General features: G+C 47.6%; 1 protein-coding gene and 1 long non-coding RNA gene across 2 annotated transcripts in view; one reads left to right on the forward strand and one right to left on the reverse strand.

The window, feature by feature from the left end:
- On the forward strand, positions 1-13,706 carry LOC140405475 (chymotrypsin-like elastase family member 1). Its single transcript, XM_072493950.1, has 8 exons — positions 1-126; positions 501-568; positions 3,770-3,867; positions 5,188-5,313; positions 6,838-6,974; positions 9,570-9,715; positions 12,274-12,423; positions 13,594-13,706. Exons 1-8 carry the CDS (start codon positions 39-41, stop codon positions 13,621-13,623), a joined length of 843 nt encoding a protein of 280 aa, XP_072350051.1. The 5' UTR covers positions 1-38; the 3' UTR covers positions 13,624-13,706.
- Positions 8,830-24,771, reverse strand: part of LOC140405476 (uncharacterized) — a 24,287-nt gene continuing 8,345 nt past the window's right edge. The window contains exons 2-3 of the long non-coding RNA XR_011938623.1: positions 19,620-19,746; positions 8,830-10,748 (exon numbers count right to left, since the gene is read on the reverse strand). This is a non-coding gene — a long non-coding RNA (uncharacterized lncRNA). The remainder of the gene's footprint in view (positions 10,749-19,619; positions 19,747-24,771) is intronic.

Genomic DNA, 24,771 nt, shown 5'->3' on the forward strand with positions numbered 1-24,771 from the left:
TCCAGTCTGCGTCAGGTATTTGATATATCTGCCTATAAATGCCAGGCAGTAGAGTTAAGAGGAGCTCTTGCAGCACAACCACCGTGATGTTGCGACTAGAGATTTTAGTGAGCCTTGTCCTGCTCGGTAAGTACAACTTCACTTTTTTATATTCACTGGTGGGCTAAGGAGAACCAATCCTGGAATCATTTAAAAACAAATTGCATTCCCCAATTAAGAAATGTTAGGGTCTTTCTCAATGGCTGAACTAAGATAGGCCGAATGGTCTTCCTCATCCACAATTACCTTGTGGACCACAAAGAAAAAATGTTGGCCAATTCTGCAGTACAGGGTTCTTACAGTACCTGAGCCGCTCTGAAAGTTCTTCAAGTTTCATTTGTCACATTAGTAGATAGATACAATGCTTCTTACAGACTTCCTGATTACATAAGTTTAAAAGGTAGTAAATATCGATTAGTAAAGGTTATAATGAAAACATTAAATCTCCTCAATGTTTACAGGGCTCTGTTCTGGAGATGAACGTGTCATTGGAGGGACTGAGGCACAGCCCAACTCGTGGCCATGGCAGGTATGAAAAATCCAACCATTCTTATCCACCACCATGGATTACCATCAGCGCTCTACGAACTCGTGGGAATTTGAATTAATGAGTCCCCTCACCAATTTTCAGTGCTCTCTGCCTGGCTCACAATAGTGTTATACTAAGGCCTTACGATGCAGTGGGAGATTTGCCATTAATTTCAAACAAAAAATAATATCTGACCAAATTCTTTCCTCTAATTTTCAGTGACCTTTTACCTCCGTTCACCTGAACCCCATGAAAAGAAAATAACTATCAATGTTTTTATTAATTATATGTAATTTTAAAAAGAATATCCCCCCACATCCTATGAGAAGCAAATACGTCAAGTGCTGGCAATTACTGGACAGCAATCAGGGGTCCTGTCTGCTTACTGCCTCCCTAACCCAGGGGTGCAAAGGGAAATTGCAGCTCCCTAATCCTAATCCTGTCTCAGTGGAAAGCTGCTAACTCAGCACAGACCAGGACTGCCCTTTTTTCCCCCTTCATTCTCTTGGACAATATGACAGGATAGCTAAGTGTCTGGACATCTATCCATGTGACATTGTCAAGAGGCTATGCCCCTTTAATTTTGAAATAACGATTTTCAAACTTTCAACTGACTGGAAATATTGCAATTTGAAATGAGACCAAACTTCTTAAAAATACAAGGCTACCTTCCAAAGAAAAACAAACAAATCGCCCACAGGGGAGTGCGAAGAGAGACATTTCCTAAACCCGTCATTGTCGAGGAAGAGACATTAAAATGCAAAGTGCTGGATATTGAAATGGCTGCCACAGACAGATCCACCCAAAACCCCTTGAAAATACACAAGGGTGAAGTATAACAGACCTGGCTGCAGACACTGTGCAGAAATTGCAAGAATGTTTTCAGCAGGGGAAATGCTGCCATTAAGGTTATTGTAAGTGGCCTCAATTTTTGTGTCTGTACCCATCTGTCAAAAGCAAGCTGCTTAGACTATTCAAATTCCAGGTACGTTTGGTCAGGCCAACGTCTGATGGTATGCCTCTGGCACCAACTGGTACACACTTAAAATAGGCCTGCTTGCTGCCTTATAGTTTGTTGCACTTTCATCAGGCAAGAGGGAGTAAACCTTGTGAGCTTTTCTGGTCTGCAGCAACAGAGACAGGTGTTGGGCCGGCCAATTTAACTGTTGTGTTACCCATTTGCAAGAGGTAAAGTATCCACCTCTTCTTTATCACCTTAGGGATTATATGGGCAAATTTGACTGCCTAATCCCTTAAGGGGCAGCACGGTAGCATTGCGGGTAGCACAATTGCTTCACAGCTCCAGGGTCCCAGGTTCGATTCCGGCTTGGGTCACTGTCTGTGCGGAGTCTGCACATCCTCCCCATGTGTGCGTGGGTTTCCTCCGGATGCTCCGGTTTCCTCCCACAGTCCAAAGATGTGCAGGTTAGGTGGATTGGCCATGATAAATTGCCCTTGGTGTCCAATATTGCCCTTAGTGTTGGGTGGGGTTACTGGGTTATGGGGATAGGGTGGAGGTGTTAACCTTGGGTAGGGTGCTCTTTCCAAGAGCCGGTGCAAACTCGATGGGCCGAATGGCCTCCTTCTGCACTGTAAATTCTATGATAATCTATGAAGTCTGAGCTAGGGGCGTCTCCAATGGACACAGTAGGATCCTCCCTTCTCAGCACGGGCTGTTTTAATTTAAACACTGTTTCATTTTCTCTCTCCTGGAAATCCTGCCACCAAAACATACAAATTCTCTCTCTCTCCCTTTCCCTTTCCTGCCTCGCTCTCTTTTTCCCTCGCCTCAAATTCCACTTACACTTTCTGCGGCTCCAATCTTAATGTCTCTGCCACTAATTTATCTGTCTTCAATTTCCACCTCTCGGTGTTTCTCCGCCTGTTTTAAAATTTCCGGTTTTCGGGCTTGCAGGTGGAACTCCATCTCTTAAGTGCCTAGCTACACCTTTTACTTCTTCCAAGGACTTCTCACCAGTTATCACATCCTGTTCTACGAAAGCATTGACATTGAATGTGGACATTTTAGCACTTTATTATTGCCGACCCAAGAGAACCTGCTGGCGGCGGCATCGAGGTTCATGCCAGCGGGAGGATGGGAATAAGTCAAATTGACCCATTTGCACATTATTAATGGGTTGGGCACCAGAGTCTCCAAGCCTGCATGATTCACCATCCCTTTGGGCCAGGATTGGCGTGGGGGACCTCGAGGTAACTCTTTAAGGAGGTTGCCCCCAAAGTCCAGCGGAGGGCCCCCCTCTCCCCCACAATGCAAATCCTGCCCACCCCACCCCAACCAGAACCCCCCCCCCCCAACAGACCACCCCCAGCAGAGTCCCCCATTTACAGAGACCCCCAGAAGAGAGACCCCCACCAGGGACACCCCTCATTACAGAGACCCCTGCCTGGAAGCTAGAGAGCAGTCCAGACAGAGACAGTGGGGGAAAAAAAATCACTGCTTTAAAATTCACCTGTGCCCTACACCTGCTGCCTAAAGCAGAGAAAACAGCCCCTGTAAATTCCTAGAAAGCAAAAAACATATCAGCTGGGTTTAAATCCCCTCAGATCTTTGATCTGCAAGGTTTTCATTCACGTCAAGGGAATTGGTTTTACTCGGCTGTGATTGACAGCTTGCACACAACCAACTGCCTGGATTGTTTAATCTCATTTCCCTTCACACTTGAATGGATCTCAAGTACCAAGCTGTTAAACTAACCGCAATGTTTATAAACATCTAGCTATGATTAACAGCTCTTGAACCACACCAAAGGCAATTACTTGCTTTCTGCAGAGAACAGGAGTAAGTGAAAGCACTTAACTGCCTTTAATGTGATCCAAGAACTGACAATCATAGCTACAGTGTTGTTATGTGAGTAAACATCTGTAAAGTCTGGGGTAGAAACCTGCTTTGGACAACATGCATCTTCCCTCTTGATATTGGTTTCTAGTGCAGAAAATGGAAGTGAATATCAGGCGGGGAGTATAATGGCCCACTTGATACTGCAAAACTTTACATGACTTGCCAAAATGAATTTCTACCTCTATTCATCTAAACCTGGGTCGTTATTTAAAGATCTAACACAATTCAATAATTTTCCACACTGTTGAAAGTAACACCTTTCATACAGTTTTGTTAGAAATATATTCTGCATAAATGTGAAGTCTCGTGCAGTGTGTGACCAATTGAATTCTTTCTTACAGGTCTCCCTTCAAGGTTATGCTGGTTACTGGTACCACACCTGTGGTGGCACCCTGATCCTCAAGCGATGGGTACTGACTGCCGCTCACTGTGTCGATAGGTGAATGATTTTGATTTAGACTCTTTGACAGATTTACAGCAGGATTACTATGAATGTTTAACCTGTTCCAAGTTTGTGTCAGTCTCACTGTATTCTGTGAAACAGAAGCATTCTCATTATTTTCTACCTTTGTGGTTTCAAAATCTGTGATCTTTCTTGTGCTGTTTCTTTGTGTCTTTCTCTTCCTGCTTTAAAAAAAAACAATTTATGGGATATTGGCTTCGCTGGCTAGGCCAGCATTTATTTCCTTTGAGGATGTGGTGGTGAGCTGCCTCCCTGAACTACTGCATTCCATATGGTGTAGATACACCCACTGTGCTGTTAGGGAGGTGCTTCCAGGATCTTGGCCCAGTGACAGTGAAGGAACGGCCAATATATTCCAAAGTCAGGAAGGTGAGTGACTCAGAGGGGACCTTTCAGGCTGTGCGTTCCCATGTATCTGCTGTCCTTGTCTTTCTAGATGGCGGTGGTCGTGGGTTTGGAAAGCAGCCTTGGTGAGTTCCCGCAGTGCATCTTGTAGATGGGTCATATGGTTTCCACTGTTCGGTGGTGGAAGGAGTGAATGTTTGCGGAAGGGGTGCCAATCAAGCGGGCTGGATTGTGTTGAGCTTGTTGAGTGTTGGAGCTGCACTCATCCAGGCAAATGATAGTGGCAGGTATTTCATCACACTCTTGACTTGTGACTTGTAGATGGTAGACAGGCTTTGGGGAGTCAGGAGGTGAGTTACTCACTGCAGGATCCTCAGCCTCTGACCTGCTCTTGTAGCAACAAGTCTTGAATGATGCTGAACATTGTGCAGGCATCAATGAATGTCCCCACTTCTGATCTTATGATGGAAGGAAGGTCATTCATGAAGCAGCTGAAGATGGCTGTTCCCAGGACACTATGCCGAAGAACTCCTGCAGTGAATTTCCTGGAGCTGAGACGATTGACCTCCAACCACCACACCCATCTTCCTTGTGCCGGGTACAACTCCAGCCAGCAGAGGGGTTTACCCCTGATTCCCATTGACTCCAGTTTGGCAATAGTTTATTCAACTTGCAAATAAAAGTTATGAAAAACCTTTGTGATTGGGAATGGATAAAATTAGTTACTTAAAATACCAAAGAAAATTGAAAATGAGCATAGCTCACCATTACAAATGAGTAATTATTACCAGAGTAACAAAAGTAGCAGTATCACCCTAGCTACTTTATCAGGCAATGAATGGCATCTCTTTAATGATCTTGTTCAGAAAGGTCTGATTTTGAGATTTTGTTATCTGAAGCCTTCTCCACCACTTTCGTTTGGAGTGACTTATCATTTCCTTTAATCAACAGCGCGGGTGTGTCATACCGCGTAGTCTTGGGTGATCACAACATTTATGCGGATGACAAAACCGAACAGTACATTTTTGTTCAAAATATCATTATCCACGAAGGATGGACTGGTGACCTTGCAGTTGGGTACGTAACTATATTTTTGGATAAATAAGAAATGTGTTGACACCATCGTAAATTTTTTTTCCATTTAAGGGGCAATTTAGCGTGGTCAATTCACATATCCTGCACATCTTTGGTTTGGGGGGAGGGGGTAGAAACCCACGCAGACACGGGGAGAATGTGCAAACTCCACACAGACAGTGACCCAGGGCCGGGATTGAACCCACGTCCTCGGCGCCGTGAGGCAGCAGTGCTAAACACTGCGCCGCTGTGCCACCCCATAGTAATTTTTAAATCCAGTTCATCATGGCAGCACAATAGCACAGTGGTTAGCACAGTTGCTTCACAGCGCCAGGGTCCCAGGTTCGATTCCCAGCTTGGGTCACTGTCTGTGCGGAGTCTGCACGTCCTCCCCGTGTCTGCGTTGGTTTCCTCCGGGTGCTCCGGTTTCCTCCCACAGTCCAAAGATGTGCAGGTTAGGTGGATTGGCCGTGCTAAATTGCCCTTAGTGTCCAAAAAGGTTAGGTGGGGTTACTGAATTCCGGGATAGGATGGAGGTGTGGGCTTGGGTTGGGTGCTCTTTCCAAGAGCCAGTGCAGACTCGATGGGCTGAATGGCCTCTTTCTGCACTGTAAATTCTATGATTCTATGATTTGCACATGATTCTATGGCTGCTACTTTTCTGCATTCTCAAGTCCTTAAAAAAGATTACAACCTCTTTAGCGTTGTAATTCATTGTTAGTGCAGTTTTGTTTGGGCTGAAGAAAAATATGTTCCACTGCATTTTTAAAACATTTTTTCCAATTTAAATTGTGTGGCCAATTCACCTAATCTGCACATCTTTGGATTGTGGGGGTGAAACCCACGCACCATCTTTGGCCCAGGAGACCCCTTCTTCGGAAGGTTCTTCATCCTCGGAAACCTCTTTATTAAAACGATTTTTCCAATCAAGGGGCAATTTAGCGTGGCCAATCCACCTACCCTGCACATCTTTGGGTTGTGAGGGGTGAGATCCACGCAGACACGGGGTGAATGTGCAAACTCCACACGGACAGTGACCCAGGGCAGGGATCGAACCCCAGTCCTCGGCAGCGTGAGGCAGCAGTGCAAACCACTGCACCACCCCTGTTCCGCTGCATTGAGTATATAATGTTCATTAACTCATTAATTGGACTAGACTAGTGACACTGAGAAAAATGTGTGTTGGGGAAGGAAAACATCAGGTTCAGCTGTGATTTCCCTACAACATACAGTTGAAGAGCCTGCTGACACTCATCATCTGAGCTGGCATGTAGCCAGTTGGATGTGGTAGCAGAGGGTGAGTGGGGCATATGAAATCGTGCCCCAGCAGGACTGAGTGCTTTCAAGATTGGAGGGGAGGTAAATTAGAAAAAAAACTTAAATACTGTACATAATCAAAAACTCAGCTAGACTGTAGGTTCTCACAAACCACTATATGGACAGGTCTTAAGTCTTAAGGTGTACCTGCAGCATATTGATAAAAGCAATCACAAAGAGATTTACGCAGAAAAACAATTCATTTTATAGGAATGACATTGCTTTGCTTTACCTGGCGAATGATGCTGTCCTGAACCAGTATGTCCAGTTTGGAGTATTGCCCAATGCAGATGCCACGTTACCAAATAACTATCCGTGTTACGTCACTGGCTGGGGCTACACTCGAAGTAGGTAATTAGGAACTCATGCACATTTATGTCTTTTTCGACTAATCATCTTCAAACTTTATCAGAAAACAAATCAGCCCTTCAGACGCAGGTCACATCAGGATTTTCCACCCGCTGCATCTTTAATGCAACAACAATTCTGCTCACTTCAAAGAGTTCTAGCCTCCGGGTCTTTTGCATTCTTCACAGAGAGTCAGTCTGGATGGGTCATGGGGATTGGCCATTCCACAGCATAGAGTGGCCAGCAGCTTCCATGCTTATATCTATGCGATTGATTGTTGTCATGTAGACTTTATGGCTATTTAAATTTTAACGGACCCTTCCTTTTGCCATGGTGACATTGTGGGCAGAATCTTCTGGGGGAGAGGGGCATCCCTCAATCAAAGGCACTCAGTGCCGGATTGTGGGACTGGCCATCAGGAAAGGGATGCCCCGGCTCGAAGGAAGCTCCCCTTCAGGAAAGGGATGCCCCGCTGAGACCCACACCCCTTTTCCTCTGACCCCCACCCTGCAAAACCAACCCCCCCACATTATTTGCCTGTGGACTGGGCCACTCTGCGATCCTGGGATTCCGATGCATGTCCTTCCAGCAGTAGTCATGGCCTCCCCAGTGGCGCTGCTACTGGTCTCTGATTGAAACTTCCAACCCTGGGGCATTGATTCTAGGGGAAGACCTGCCGCTGGCCTTGCCACTGCCTGATTGGCTGTGGTTCGACGGCCATTCCTGAAAAGAGGCAGCACGGTTCTCTTGCCAGCTCTCCAGCCAGCAGGCAAGACCCCTGAAGACACAACATGTTCTGCACACACAAAGAGTTATGCCTTGTGCCTGGCATTCAGGCCTCTTGAGCATCCTCTGACTTTAATCACTCCATCATTGGTAGCCAATGATGCTTTCTGATGCCTAGGCTCTATGCCCTGGACTTTCCTCCATAAACTTGTCACCCCATTACCCATCTTTGCTCCTTTAAGATATGCCTTAAAATCTACCTCTTTGACCAAGAATTTGGTCACTTGTCCTAACATCTCCTTATCTGGCTCAATCTCAAACATTGCTTTATAATGCTCCTGTGAAGTGCCACAGGATGTTTTATTATGTTTAAGTTACAGGGGCAGCATGGTGGCGCAGTGGGTTAGCCCTGCGGGTTACTGGGTTATGGGGATAGGGTGGCGGTGTTGACCTTGGGTAGGGTACTCTTTCCAAGAGCCGGTGCAGACTCGATGGGCCGAATGGCCTCCTTCTGCACTGTAAATTCTATGAATGAATGAATCTATGAAAGCACTGAGGTCCCGGGTTTGATCCCGGCTCTGAGTCACTGTCCGTGTGGAGTTTGCACATTCTCCCCGTGTTTGCGTGAGTTTCGCCCCCACAACCCAAAAGATGTGCAGGCTCAGTAGATTGGCCACGCTAAATTGTCCCTTAATTGGAAAAAATGAATTGGGTACTCTAAATTTTTTTTTTTTTTAATGTTTAAGTTATGTTTAAAAATATAAGTTGTCGTTGATGTATTCCCATCATTTGCAAATCATGGCTAACTTTGACTAAAATCATATCAATATCATCCAGTGCCATCGGATAGATAAAATTCCCAATGATATCGTTCCTCTCTCCTATTTTGAACCACAACCTCTATCACTTAAATAATTTTGGCACTGCCAGTTACAGTGAAGTTGGTATCTTCCCAATTGCCATCCTGACCAGAGGAGACAGAAGGGCAAAGATGCCACAAAGCACCTTCAGCTGTTTCCTGGGTTGCTAAAACTACAGAAACGCACATTAAACAACCCATCTTTTTAATTATAACCATCCTACAGGTATATAAATAGAAACCAAAACCCACAAAGACTCACTCAGGAGTAATTGTTCACCACATTTATTTATCCTGTCGCACTGTGGGCGTTAACACATACTGTAGCTGCAGTAGGCGGCTAGCAATACTGTCTTTTGCCCTGAGTGCACTATTTTTCTCAGGTTCCTTTGTTTTATTTGAATGTTTTCTTCTTAATTTCTTTTCTTGCTTGCTCCTTCCTCATCCTTCATTGTTTGCTTCTTCAAATCCTCACAGCTTTGTAATGTTGGAGGTCGACGCATATAAGACAATACACTGGGATACAGAATTTTTCTGCAAGCAGCTAAATGTTATTTTTCAATAAACCTGCATTATAAAACCATAGACCCCTTTATGGGTCTTCCATGAGTGCACACTATATTAATCCAAGAAAAAAGTTGGCTTCATCAGATACATATACTCAAACTGGAATGTATACATGGAAGGTGAATGGTTAGAAGCTATTAAATGGTCTTCAATCTGCTTGTCAGTGTTTCCATAGTCATGCAGTTTATATGGTGCTAGATTATTATTTAATCAGAGTTACAAAGCCAGAGCTCAGAGTGTGGACAGGGGCAAACTCCTAATCCAGCTCCTTGCCTGCTCCAAAAAACAATTCAAATTGAATCCAATTCATGGACCCCACAAGAGAGACATACCAGATCCAGGCATTACACCCAACCTCACGCTCCCACCATAAAATGGGGACTGTAAGAAAAGTGAATGACAAAAACGGAACAGTAACACTGGATTTCTTTTCTTGTTGCAGGTGGTGGGACAGTTAATCCTACCCTTCAACAGGCTCCCATCAAGGTTGTTGCCTTCGAAGTATGTTCCGAGCCCGCATGGTGGGGTCATTATGTCACACGAAACATGGTGTGTGCTGGAGGTGATGGCATTGTTGCTGGCTGTCAGGTAATAATCTCGGATACTCTCTTTCAGTTGACAGATTGAAGAAGTTTTTGATAACCTTGAGTCCCAGGAAGGCCACTGCACGGAGGCCGTATTTACCCTTTATTTCCAATTTCCTTTCTCCTTTCTCTTCATCTCTCAGCACTGGAACAGAAGTGCAGGACTGGAAAAAGCCATTTATGTTCCAGCCAGCAAGTCCCAAAGTCTGTGAAATATGAAGCACCTCTCTATCTCTCATTACCCTCAATCCCTTCCCTCATCAAACATTTATCCAGCTATATCTTGTTTTTACTGAGACCAGCTGCCTCGTCGCCTCTTCATCGTGCTAGCGATGGCTTAGTAGGAGAAATTTCACCTCAGAAGGTTGTGGATTCAAATCCCACTTGAGCCCACAACCAAGGCTGATGCTCCAGTGGTGTACTGAGGCAATGTACACTGTCAGTCTGCTGTCCTTCAGAAGAGACGTTCAATGAGGTACGGTCTGCCCTCTCAGTGGAAATAAAAGATCCTATAGCACTATTTCGAAGAAGCACAGGGGTATTACCCCGGTGTCTCGGCCAATTTTTATCCCTCAATCAACATCAGAAAAACAGATTATCTGGTCATTATCACGCTGCTGTTTGTGTTTGCTGTGTTCAAATTGGGTGTTGTTTCTCTACATTCTAATGGTGACTACATTTAATTGGCTGTAAAATGCTTTGCAGCATCCAGTTCTCTTGAAAGGTGCTATATAAATGCAAGTCTTTCTTTTTCTCTCTGACCCTTTCTTCTCATCAGCCTCTGTCTCCATTTCTTGCTCACTTTTCATTCCTCTTTTCTTTTATTCCTATTTTCTTTTCAATATTTCTCTTCACATTTTTTCTCCTTATCTGTATCTCGACCTTCCTGTTTCTCTTTCATTTTATTCCTCCTGGATTTTTGTTCCCCATTTTGTTCTCGGGGGTAGATGGGAATGTAGAACTTGAAACACAAACAGATCTGCCATCTTATCGAATGGTGGAGCAGGCTTGAAAGGCTGAATGTCATACTTCGGCTCCTATTTCATATGTTTGAATTTTGATTGACAAATAGATTTTAAATATATACATTTTTAAATATTTTTATTGAGAAAACTTGTCATTATAGCACAGTAAAAAAAAACCGAAACACAAAACAATCCCAAATTTATCCTCCCTCCCTCTGCCCCCCAAAAAGCAAACAAATCATAGCCAGATGCCCCCTTCCCTAATATGTGACAGTGACCAACTCCCTGAAATATGAAATGAAAGGCTGCAACCTCAAGTCGAACCCTTCATTTTTTAAAATATAAATTTAGAGTACCCAATTCATTTTTTCCCATTAAGGGGCAATTTAGCGTGGCCAATCCACCTACCCTGCACATCTTTAGGTTGTGGGGGTGAAACCCACACAGACACGGGGAGAATGTGCGAACTCCACACGGACAGTGACCCAGATCGAACCTGGGACCTCGGCGCCATGAGGCAGCAATGAAGTAGAACCCTTCATGAAGCACTTGACCTTCTCCAAGTACAAAAACTCCATACAGTCACTCAACCAGGATGAAGCACTTGGCGGAAACGGAGTCCACCACCCAAGCAGAACTCGCGTCGGGCTATTAATGAGGCGAAGGCAAAAGCATCCACCTTCGTCCCCATCTGCAGCACCGGCGAGTCCGAGACCCCAAAGATAGCCACCAGCGGGCAAGGCTCCGATTTAAAAAAAATTAAATAGATCTTACATACTCCAATTTGAGGAACCAAATTTAAAAAATATATATATTTTTTATTCTCCTCCTTTTTCACATTTTCTCCCAAATTTACACCCAACAATAAACAACAATCAGTAACGAATGTAATGTCAATCCCATATCAATAACAACAATCCCATCCTTCCACCAAACCCCAAACATTGGCCCGCATGTTAACATAAACAAATGACAAAAAGGAATCAGGAATCACCCACAGTCACCATTAACACACACAGCCTCCCCTCCCCCCAACCCCCAACCCCCCTAATGTTCGATGTGATCCAATTCTCAAAAGTCCAGAATGAATAACGGCCATGAATTGTAGAACCCCTCCATCCCTCCCTTCAGTTCAAATTTGACCTTTTCAAGCGTTAAGAATTCCAGCAGGTCCCCCCGCCATGCCAGGGCACAGGGTGGAGAGGCTGATCTCCACCCTAACAGAATCCGCCTTCGGGCGATCAATGAGGCGAAGGCTACAACATCTGCCTCCGCACCTGTTTCCAACCCGGCTGCTCCGACACCCCGAATATGGCCTCCCGAGGGCACAGGTCCAGTTTCACGTGCACCACTTTAGAGATTACCCTAAAAACCTCCTTCCAGTAATCCTCCAGCTTTGGACAGGACCAAAACATATGAATGTGGTTTGCGGAGCCTCCCCCGCAACGTTCACACACATCTTCTGCCCCCTTAAAGAGCCGGCTCGTCCTCGCCCTTGTAAAGTGTGCTCTATACACCACCTTCAGCTGTATCAGCCCCAACCTCGCGCACAAAGTGGGAACTAAATATAACAGGCTTTTAATGGTTTTCCTCACAGGGAGATTCGGGTGGACCTCTAAATTGTCAGCGAGATGGGGTATTTGAGGTTCATGGAGCCACCAGCTTCGTCGCTGCCGCAGGCTGTGACACCTACATGAAACCAACAGTTTGGACCCGTGTTTCGTCTTACATCACCTGGATTAACAATGTATGTTAGCATTTCATTTTTGTTATAATTTTATATACTATATAAGATGCTATGGGATAAATATTCTGACTTCATATTCCGTGCACCGAGCTTTATAGGATGGGATGTGTGTTGGTAATGGGGACCTGCACGATTATCTGAGTACTTGAATTTGGAGCCACCAGGCCCATGAAGCCAGAGATGAATGGGGGGTGGCAGGGAGGTGCAGCTGCAACGTGACGTCACAAACAGATACGATATGTGGGTGGATCTCATGAAACAAGATACAAGTGAGGGAAATATGTCTTTTGATATATTTCCCATAATTTGCAACACTGGGTTCCATCAGTTTTGCCATGGCGATGGAGGAGGTGTCAATCAAGGCCCATTAGAGCGTAATATGGCATCGGACCTGCTAGAGGCGGCAGGGTTCTCTGCTGACTCTTTGGATGGTGGGAGCCGAGCCCCCACTTCAAGCCACAGGATGCATTCAATTCAGGTAGCTGGACACCCAACTTACATTACACAGCTTGTGTTGACTGTGAAACTAGTACAATTGGCATATTGCATATATCACACATAATGAACGGGATTTTCTGCTCGCGTTCGCCCGCGCCTGGAGAATCCTGCCCGAGGTCAATGGATTTTTCCATTCGACACGGGTCACCCGCGGCGCTCTTGCGGCAGGCAGGTGGGAGAATCCAGCCCATTATTCATGATACCCCTTCAAATAAAGAAAGTATGAGGTAAAAATGTCACCGAAGATGGACAACTTCATATTATCTATCTGATGATATTCACTTTTATCGAGTTCAATATCAGGCAGAGCATTTAACAGACAGCAGACACAAAATTACTTGTTTTGCAATGAATTTCTACCCCGAGATAAATACTCGGATGTAGAATTTCTGCGGCGGTTTTCCCAATAACCTGCCGAAACCACCAGGAAAACTCCAGAGGCACAGTGTAAACATGGTTTCTACCATCTCGCCACTGATCTTCCACTGAATTTATCACAGAGAATTGGAAGAACTGCCTCAGAGGTTCTGCCCTCCTGCACCTCCTCCTCCTCCCCCCACACATATACATGCACACACAAACATCTATATTTGGAGTACTAGTCTAGTCAAGTATCAGCTCATACTGCTAACCGGTTTCCGACAAAAATAACAATCACGTTTGATCTTTCAGAAAATCGGTCTTCATCAAACTGGATTATGATGGACAAATTACAGCTCCCAGCTGAAAAGTCGTCTGACGTCACTGTGTTGAAATATAGCAATAAAATAAAGTGAAATCCATAATTTTTCCTCTTCGTTGTTTCTTGATATTAAGATAGCTTTTGTAAAATGAAGGAGATGAAGATTGGGTTTTCCACATTTATAGCATTTCATGACCTACTACTTATTAATTATTTGCTGTATGTCTGAGAGATATTATTGATATCATTATTAATAACTATCTCTGACTCAATGACCAATGGGCAGCACAGTAGCATTGTGGATAGCACAATTGCTTCACAGCTCCAGGGTCCCAGGTTCAATTCCGGCTTGGGTCACTGTCTGTGCAGAGTCTGCACATCCTCCCCGTGTGTGCGTGGGTTTCCTCCAGGTGCTCCAGTTTCCTCCCACAGTCCAAAGATGTGCAGGTTAGGTGGATTGGCCATGATAAATTGCCCTTAATGTCCAAAATTGCCCTTAGTGTTGGGTGGGGTTACTGGGTTATGGGGATAGGGTGGAGGTGTTGACCTTGGGTAGGGTGCTCTTTCCAAGAGCCGGTGCAGACTCGATGGGCCGAATGGCCTCCTTCTGCACTGTAAATTCTATGATAATCTATGAAACTCAAATTGTGTCCGGGCTGCAGTTTCAAACACCAGTCAAAAGCCAGAGTTACCTGTCTCTCCTGTAGCTGCTGAGATTGTCCAGTATTTTCTGTTTTTGTTGCTGATTTATATTCCCTGCCTCTGACAGGGATGCTGAGGCCCACTGTATCATTCCCACTATCACCTTGGTTGAGATTGGCAAACAACCCAAACTGAACTTGATCTATATGACCATTTCACAATGGGCAATGCATTTAGTAGCTGAGCTATTAGGAAAGCTCATCCACACATTTACAAACAAAGGCAGCCACTTTCTGCTAACAATTTTGGAAGACAATTATTGACTGGATGTGTCAACAAGTTCCCTGGTCTTGACTAAATAGCGAAAAAGCCATTATCTGCCAACACATCAATGAATCAGTTGAAGTGGTTCTTAAAGTACCAAAAGCAGTCAACAAATGAGGCAATGGCATGATTGATGTCATGTCAATAGGGGCCTTCAGTGTCTGTCAACCAGAGTACCTAAGTTTCTAGCTGTCCTATTGGGAATCATTGAACCATTTGAGTTGTCAGCTGACTGCAGAAAAGAAGATACGTAAAGAAAGAAAATTAATTCTAGTAGTTAACAGTTTAAATAAATAATTTTACTATTTGGCATTGCGATTAACCAAACTTTAATTATGGTATGCTCTTGTAAATCATAGAAGTCTTACAACACCAGGTTAAAGTCCAACAGGTTTGTTTCAAATCACTAGCTTTCGGACGGTGCCCTGCTGAATTGGAAGAAGAACAGGGGTGTTCTCGCCAACATCCTGGTCAATATTTATGCCCAATCAACATTTACTAAAACAGATTCTCTGGTCATTATCACACTGCTGTTTGTGGGGGGTTGCTGTGTGCAAATTGATTGCTACTTTTCCCACATCACAACTGTGGTTAACAATGTCATTTCTGATTGGTTGTTCTGTGCAACTAAATCAATCACATTCTATCCAATAAATGTTCTGGATTTAGCTTCTGTAACCGTTGCTCACCCTTCCCACGATATAAAAATCCCTAACTCACAAACACACTAAGAAATGTAGCTATCCCATTTTCCAATTGCTCCAGCAACGGTCCCTTACAGACCTCATTCAAATGCTTGATCTCAAATACACCCTCAACCCAGTGTCTTGTCTCTACCCACCCATTCTGGAGATCCTAAGCCTTCCGTTTCTCTCCCTGACCCAATATGTTTGCTCTCCTTGCCACTTAGCAGCTGGACACTGTTAGGCTGGAGATCTGGGGCGTCATTCTCCGCTGGCGGGAGCCTCCGTTTTGCCGGCACCGGGGGGTTTCCCGACGGCGTGGGGCTGCCCCACAATGGGAAACCCCATTGACCGGCCGGTGTTACGGAGACTTCCGCCGGCCGGTCGACGCAGAAATGTGGCGGGGCGGGTAGGAGAATTTCGCCCATGATTTTGCTATAATGGCTCCAGTAGACCTTTGGAGGATCCTGGATCCTGATTTCACACCATCATGTGATTCATCTGTTTCCATGTGCTATCTGGAAAGTGTAGAGCAAATACTGAACCATGAGTAAAGTTATTTGGTGAATAGCAAACATTAATTTACATGAAAGGCTGGCTTATAATAAAGTTATATTAAAAAATGCACAGCACATCTTTCACAATTATGAGGTTCATTATCCTAGGGATCTTGTCTTTCTGGATAAGTACAATGAATACTCATCGCCAGGGGTCAGAGGGTGACGATGTACAGTCAGAGTGGTAGTTTTGGCATGAACCAAACACCCCCACTGACACGTTCAATGCTAACAACACTTTCCTATTCTGTTGAATCAGAGGGAATTGCCGGTCCGATGGCTCAGTGAGTAAATGCACCATCTGATGTGGCACTGAGCCATACAGGCCTCAGAAGATACCATTTAAAAAAAAAAAATTTAGAGTACCCAATTCATTTTTTCCAATTAAGGGGCAATTTAGTGTGACCAACCCACCTAGCCTGCATATCTTTGGGTTGTGGGGTGAAACCCATGCAGACACATGGTGCAGAATGTGCAAACTCCACACAGACAGTGACCCGGGGTCGGGAGGCAGCAGTGCTAACCACTGCGCCACCGTGCTGCCCTGCCTTCAACATTTTTCTCCTGAATATCCAATTCCATGGGATTAATAGCCCTTCAGTGCCATACCCATGTGACAACTCTTATTGTATCAGCCAAGGCAGCACCATTTCCACAAACATTCAGTCCCTCCACCACCGACGAACAGTGGCAGCCGTGTGTGCCATCTACAAGATGCACTGCAGGAACTCGCCAAGGTTCCTTAGACAGAAACTTCCAAACCTACAACCCTACCATCTAGAAGAGCAGCAGATACCTGGGAACCCCACCACTTGAAGGTCTCCCTCGAAGTCACTCACCACCCTGACTTGGAAATATATCACTACTCCTTCACTGTCGCTGGGGCAGCATCCTGGAACTCCCTCCTTAATAGCACAGTGGGTGTACCTACACCTCAGGGACTGCAGCGGTTCAAGAAGGAGTCAATGGGAATCAGCGGGGGGAACTCTCCGCTGGTTAGAGTCATACCCGCCATAAAGGAAGATGGTTGTGGTGCTTAGAGGTCAATCACCTCAACTTCAGGACATCACTGCAGGAGTTCCTCAGGGTAGTGTCCTGGGCCCAACCACCTTTAGCTGCTTCATCAATGACCTCCCTTCCACTATAAGGTCAGAAGTGGGGATGTTTGCGGATGACTGTACAATGTTCAGCACCATTCGCGACTCCTCAGACACTGAAGCAGTCCATGTCCAAATGCAGCAAGACCTGGGCAATATCCAGGCTTGGGCTGACAAGTGGCAATAACATTAGCGCCACACAAGTGCCAGGCAATGATCATCTCCTACAAGAGAGGATCTAACGGATAGCACTGCTGCTTCATGCCGCAGAGGAACCAGGTTCGATCCCGGCCCCGGGTCACTGTCCGTGTGGAGTTTGCACATTCTCCCCATGTCTGCGTGGGTCTCACCCCCACAATACCAAAGTTCCTGAGGCAGCACCTTCCCAACCCACGACCACTACCATCTAGAAAGACAAGTGCACAGAATCATAAAATCCCTACAGTGCAGAAAATAGGCCATTCGGCCCATCGAGTCTGCACCAGCCCTTAGACAGAGCACCGTACTTTAGCCCATGCCTCTGCCCTATCCCCATAACCCAGTAACCCCACCTAACCTTTTGGACACTAAGGGGCAATTTAACGTGGTCAATCCACCTAACCTGCACATCTGTGGACTGTGGGAGGAACCTGGAGCACCCGCAGGAAATAATTCGACTTAGCACATGTCTCTAACCTTGGACTGTCTCATGTTTTAATGAAGGGCGCTGCTTTGAAGAAGCCAACTGAATAATTGGTGATGCATAAGTGAAGCCAAACTCATGATCACGGCCAATAAAAATCAGTCAGCTTATTTTATTTCTGCAAAAGCTGGAAATCAATGCAAATAAGCTCTGGTCCTTGTAGCTAGATCAAAATGGTGCACATCAACTGCCACTTCAGAATGTGTCACATCAACGGTAAAGTTACGGTATTATCCCTGACTTGGCTGGGGAATGGGGCAGTATGAGATCCTCCAGCCTGGAATCAAATCAGGTTAAACCACTGTCATAATCCACATGGGTCTCACGGGGTAGCGATAATCCACTCCCTTTGTTGCCCCTTACAAAACTGGCGATGAGGATAAAGACTGGTTCGCTATTGACGCTGCTGAGCCACCTTCACATATCTCTGGGATATAGGTTGGAATTTTTTTTTTCATCACGCCTCATTGGATGTGTTTGATGCCAGACTGGAAGATTGGAATCAGTACGCACAGACGATGCGGTACATTTGCAGGGTCAATAATATTGTGGAGAACGACAGCCAGGTAGTCATTTTGCTTACTGCCTGTGGCGCACATATGTTTGGAGTGATACGGAGCCTTACCTATCCAGTGGCCCCAGACACTAAAACTTTTGATGAGCTTGTGGAGTTACTGGGGCAAAATTTAAATCCCACCCCGTCGGTAAGAGTACAGCGGTACCAGTTTAATACCACTGAGAGAACCCTGGGTCAGTCCATCACCGAGTTTTTATCGAGGCTGCCAAGAATTGCTGAGTTCTGTGAATATGGCGTCATCTTATCTGAAGTGCTACCTGACCACTTGGTTTGTGGCATAAACTTTCTTTTCTTTTTTTAAATAAATTTAGAGTACCCAATTCATGTCTTCCAATTAAGGAGCAATTTTGCGTGGCCAATCCACCTAGCCTGCACATCTTTGGGTTGTGGGAGTGAGACCCACATAGACACGGGGTAAATGTGCAAACTCCACACGGACAGTGACCCAGAGCCGGGATCGAACCTGGGACCACGGCGCCGTGAGGCAGCAGGGCTAACCCACTGCGCCACCGGGCTGCCATGGTTTGTGGCATAATGCGGCCTCACAGAGGAGGCTACTAGCTGAACCCTTCCTAACTTTGCTACTGGTCATCCAAATTGTACTTTTCCATGAAAACACAGAATGAGGGGTGCAGGAGATGCAACAAATGGTGAATGCCTTAGGGCGTGCCCCTTCCCATCCTGTGGCCCCTCCCCATCCCACCACCTTGCCCTGGGTCGTAATGGCCCGACCAAATGGTTAAAGAACGAGCCTTCCCAGAGGGAGTCTTCCCCGGAGTCTATAGAGGGGGAGCCAGGCCGTTGTGGGGCTTGTGGCCGCCGATCCCAGTGTCAGCACAGCCTATGGATGAACCAGAGTTCTAGACACCCCAGTAGAGGTTGCTGCCAGCCCAGGGTCCATGCTTTCCATTTAGATGCGCCAGAGAGGAGGACGACTGCATTACTACATTGTATAGTAACCCCCCTTTCGGAGTGTCCTCTGCCTGCGTTATTTTCCAGCGTGTGATGGAGGGCATCCTGAGAGGGCTCTCGCGTGTAGCTGTTTATTTAGATGACGTGCTGGTCACGGTTGCCTCTGAACAAGAGCACTTGGGTAACCTGGAGCTTGTGTTGAAGCGGTTCTCGGAGGCTGTTGTCTGCCTACGCAGAGCCAAGTGTGTGTTTAATGAGAAGGAGGTAGTCTACCTCGGCTATCGGGTGGATCACAAAGGTCTCCACCCCGGCACGGAGAAGGTGCGGGCCAGCCAGCAGGCGCCCACCCCGCCAAATGCCTCAGGGCTTCTATCTTTCCTCAGTTCCATTAATTATTGCTGGAGATTCCTTTCAATGTGGCTACTACATTGGCTCCCTTGCACCTCCTTCTGAAAAAGGATCACGAATGAACTTGGGGCCCGGCCACAGGAAGCAGCTTTTTGGCGGGTGAAAGGATAGTTCTTGTCTTCTGGGCTACTCACCCATTACGATCCGCCAAGTCCTTGCTCATCACATGCAACGCTTCCCCCTATGGCATTACGGCCATTCTGTCCCACCGAATGGAGAACAGAAAGGAACAGCTGATAGCTTTTACCTCCCATACGTTGGCTGCAGTGGAAAGAAAGTACTATCATATAGAGAAGGAAGGCCTGGCGGTAGTGTTTGTTGTGAAACGCTTTCACTAGTATGACTACGGCTGCCATTTGAAAATGAAAAAATGAAAATCGCTTATTGTCACAAGTAGGCTTCAAATGAAGTTACTGTGAAAAGCCCCTAGTCGCCACATTCCGGCGCCTGTTTGGGGATGCCGGTACGGGATTTTGCCCTTGTTTCAGATCATAAACCTGTACTTGAGCTTTTCAGAGAGAATAAAGTGAATCCGTTCATTGCTTCCGCGTGCATCCAGGACTGGGCCCTATTAGTCGCCACTAACAAATATTACTTAGAGCATAGACCGGGAACTCAAATTACAAATTGTAGATGCTCTGAGCCGGTTGTCTTTATCGACAGGCCCCTTATCGACTCCTACGACGGTCGAGGTGGTCGTGAATTTCATGGATCCTTTGTCTGTCATGGAGTCACGGATCCGTGAATGGACCCAGACGGACACAATCCTTTCCAATGTTTGGCACATGGCCCTGTACGGGGGACAGCATCGACAGCTCATGGCGAGTTGAAGACATATTCCTCTAACACGTCTGAATTTAGCGTGGAGGATGGTATCCTTCTGTGGGGTATGCGCGTAGTTGTCCCGGACAAGAGACAGGAGTTAATTCTGCAAGACCTCCAGAAAGATCATCTGGGTGTGTCCAAGATGAAAATTCAGGCACGCAGTTATATATGGTGGCTTGTCCTCGACATGGACATTAAGGCGATGGTTCAGCAATGCTCTATTTACCAAGAGTATCAGAACCTCCCGCTGGCTGTGCCGCTGCATCGTTGGGAATAGCTGGGCCGGCCGAGGGCACAATCGCATGCCGACTTTGCCGGTCCTTTTCAGGGGTCCGCGTTCCTCTTAGTAATTGACACATATTCAAAGTGGCTTGAGGTGCACAAGACGGCAGGACCATGTTCCAGGCGACCATTGAGAAGTTTATCGTTTTGCATGCACAGCCTCCCTGAAGCGCTTGTCACTGATAACTCCTTTCACGAGTAAGGTGTTCTCCGGGTTTCTGAAGGCAAACGGGGTGCAGCATATTCATTCCGCCCATTCCACCCATCTTCGAATGGTTTAGCGGTGTGAGTGGTGCAAACTTTCAAACACAGCATTAAGAAACAATTGTTGGGATCGATGGACACGAGGCTGGCTCGTTTTCTGTTTAGCTACAGGACTACTCTGCTTGCAGTGACTGGGGTAGCCCACGCGGAATTACTGATGCGTCGGAGACTTTGTACCTGCCTTAGCATGAGCTTATCAGACATAGGTGTAAAAGTGTGCCACAACCAGCAGCAGCAATGTCATTGCCCCTCTTGACGTTGACCTTCCAGACATTTTGTACCAGGTGACTCGATGTTTGTTCGAAACTTCGCCAACGGTGCCCAGTGATTCTCCGGCGTTATCCTCCGCCAAACGGGGCCTGTGTCTTACCACGTGCGAGCCCAAGATCGTACAATGGAAAAGCACCTCGCACCATCTTTGGTCCAGGAGACGCCGTCTTCGGAAGGTTCTTCATCCTCGGAAACCTCTTTATTAAAACAATTTTTCCAATCAAGGGGCAACTTAGCGTGGACAATCGACCTACCCTGCACATCTTTGGGCTGTGGGGGTGAGATCCACGCAGACACGGACTGAATGTGCAAACTCCACACAGACAGTGACCCAGAGCAAGGATCAAAGCCAGGTCCTCGGTGCAGCAGTGCTAACCATGTGCCACCATGCTGCCTCTGCTCTCAGCAACTCCTTCTACTGTCGTGGATTTAGGTTATTCCGGATCTGATAATACTCTATTACTAACCTATTGTGGTAATACCAGGTATTGCGGTACCTGAGAGGTGGATGACCATTGGCTAGACCCAGGAGTCTACCATTGGCTGATGTACATAGCTCCGCCCTGAGAGGCGGAGTATAAGAACAGATGCCGTCCCAGCAGCCTTCACTTTCTGTATCGAAGCTGCTGGGAAACAGTTCTAGCAGAGTAAAGCCTATTAGTTATGACTCACCTTGTCTCGAGATTAATTGATTGCGCATCAATTTAATCTGCTACAACTTCAGTTGAAAGGATGGATCTCCGTATCAAACCGAGTGCCTTCAGCTCAGCCCCCACGCGGACAACTCTGCTGCTATCTGCGGCGACACGGCCGCCGACACCCCCACGGAAAGACAAAAGATGCACCTTCTACACTCGCGGGTCAGCCCTGGGATCTACCCTCTGATCGAGGAGGCGGAGAATTATGCTGCAGCTATCGAGCTGCTAGAAGGACATTATATCTGCCCTGTGAACTAGGTCTACGCCCGTTACCCGCTGGCGACTAGGAGGCAAAGCCCCGAAGAAACGCTGGAAGACTTCTATCGGGTGCTGCTGGTGCTGGGCCGAAACTGTGGCTGCCCGCCAGTTTCGGGGAACGAGCACACGGAACTTTTGATCAGGGATGCTTTCGTGGCAGGTATGACTTCCCCCGATATCCGCCGAAGGCTCCTAGAAATGGACACACTGGGACTTACTGAGACACGGGCCCTGGCGGGGTCCATGGACGTTGCATATAACAACGCGCTGGATTTTGCTCCCAGACGCGCGGCGGCCCCCTGGGCTGCGTGGCACCCCTCTGTGGCAGCCCCTCAGACCTTCTCTCTGACCCCGCAAGCCTGCGCGGCGAGACGGCCCGCTACCGCCGCCGGACAACGCTGTTTCTTCTGCGGGCAGGCGAATCATCCCCGCCCGCGCTGCCCGGCCCGCACCGCCACCTACAAAGGGTGCGGCAAGAAGGGCCACTATTTCGGGGTTTGCCAGGCCCGCGCCGTGGCTGCGGTCTCTAGCGACTATCGGCAGCCCCCTTTTCAGGCCCCGGCCGTCCAGCGCCCGCCGCCACCACCCTATCCTCAGGCCGCGTGCAACACACGGCTGCGGCCATTTTGTCCCCCGGCCACCACGCTGGACGGGTGGGCCCCGCCATTTTGTCCCTCGCCGCCGCCATCTTCTTCATCCCCGGACTCCATGTGTGACCCATGGCTGGCGCCATCTTGGATGGGCCCCCAGGCCCCCAGCACAGCCGACTACACGCTGCCCGACCAGAACTCTCCATTCCTGCACCTGGCCTCGGTGACTCTGGACCAGAGTCGGCCCCAGACGCTTGCGAAAGCTACAACGACGATCTCCATCAACGGCCACGTGACGTCGTGCTTGATCGACTCTGGGAGCACGGAAAGCTTTGTTTACCCCGACACGATAAGGCGCTGTTCTCTTGTCACCCATCCCGTAAATCAAAGGATCTCCCTGGCCTCCGGGTCACACTCGGTGGAGATAAAGGGGTTCTGCCTAGCGAACCTCACTGTCCAAGGAAGGGAATTCCACAATTTCCACCTGTACGCCCTGCCGCACCTCTGCGCAGCCACCCTCCTGGGGCTGGATTTCCAGTGCCATCTGCAAAGCCTGACCTTTAAATTTGGCGGCCCTATACGCCCCCCCCTCCCCTTACTGTCTGCAGCCTCACGACCCTTAAGGTCGACCCGCCTTCCGTTTGCGAACCTCACCCCGGATTGCAAACCCGTCGCCACCAGGAGCAGACGGTACAGTGCCCAGGATCGGACCTTTATCAGGTCGGAGGTCCAAAGGCTGCTGAGGGAAGGGGTCATCGAAGCGAGCAACAGCCCCTGGAGGGCTCAAGTAGTGGTGGTAAAGACCGGGGAGAAACATAGGATGGTCATTGACTACAGCCAGACCATCAACAGGTTTACGCAGCTGGATGCGTACCCTCTCCCCTGTATAGCCGACCTGGTGAACAGGATCGCGCAATACAAGGTCTTCTCCAGGGTGGATCTCAAGTCTGCCTACCACCGGCTACCTCGCCATAATGGTGACCTCCAGTACACTGCCTTCGAAGCAAATGGGCGGCTCTATCACTTTTTAAGGGTTCCCTTCGGTGTCACGAACGGGGTCTCGGTCTTCCAACGTGAGATGGACCGAATGGTTGACCGGTACGGCTTACGCGCAACGTTCCCGTATCTTGATAACGTCACCATCTGCGGCCATGACCAGCAGGACCACGACACCAATCTCCGAAAATTTCTCCAGACCACGAATCTCCTTAATCTGACTGACAATAAGGATAAATGCGTGGTTAGCACCGACCGTCTGGCCATTCTAGGCTGCGTAGTGCGAAGTGGAGTCATAGGCCCCGACCCTGAGCATATGCGCCCCCTCATGGAATTCCCCCTCCCTCACTGCCCCAAGGCCCTAAAGCGCTGCCTCGGCTTCTTCAGCTATTATGCACAGTGGGTCCCCAATTACGCAGACAAGGCTCGACCCCTGATCCAGTCCACAACCTTCCCCCTGTCGACGGAGGCCCGCCAGGCCTTCTGCCGCATCAAAGCAGACATTGCAAAAGCCACGATGCGCGCCATCGACGAGTCCCTCCCCTTCCAGATCGAGAGCGATGCGTCCGGCGTAGCTCTGGCGGCCACTCTCAACCAAGCGGGCAGGCCCGTGGCTTTCTTCTCCCGCACCCTCCTTGCTTCCGAAATCCGCCACTCCTCGGTCGAAAAGGAGGCCCAGGCCATAGTAGAAGCTGTGCGACACTGGAGGCATTACCTGGCCGGCAGGAGATTCACTCTCCTCATGGACCAACAGTCGGTTGCCTTCATGTTCGATAATGCACAGCGGGGCAAGATTAAGAACAAGATCTTGCGGTGGAGGGGCAGCACGGTAGCATTGTGGATAGCACAATAGCTTCACAGCTCCAGGGTCCCTGGTTTGATTCCGGCTTGGGTCACTGTCTATGTGGAGTCTGCACATCCTCCCCGTGTGTGTGTGGGTTTCCTCCGGGTGCTCCGGTTTCCTCCCACAGTCCAAAGATGTGCAGGTTAGGTGGATTGGCCATGATAAATTGCCCTTAGTGTCCAAAATTGCCCTTAGTGTTGGGTGGCATTACTGGATTATGGGGATAGGGTGGAGGTGTTGACTTTTGGGTAGGGTGCTC

This window comes from Scyliorhinus torazame, chromosome X (assembly GCF_047496885.1).
Source record: "Scyliorhinus torazame isolate Kashiwa2021f chromosome X, sScyTor2.1, whole genome shotgun sequence".
Taxonomy (NCBI): Eukaryota; Metazoa; Chordata; class Chondrichthyes; order Carcharhiniformes; family Scyliorhinidae; genus Scyliorhinus; species Scyliorhinus torazame.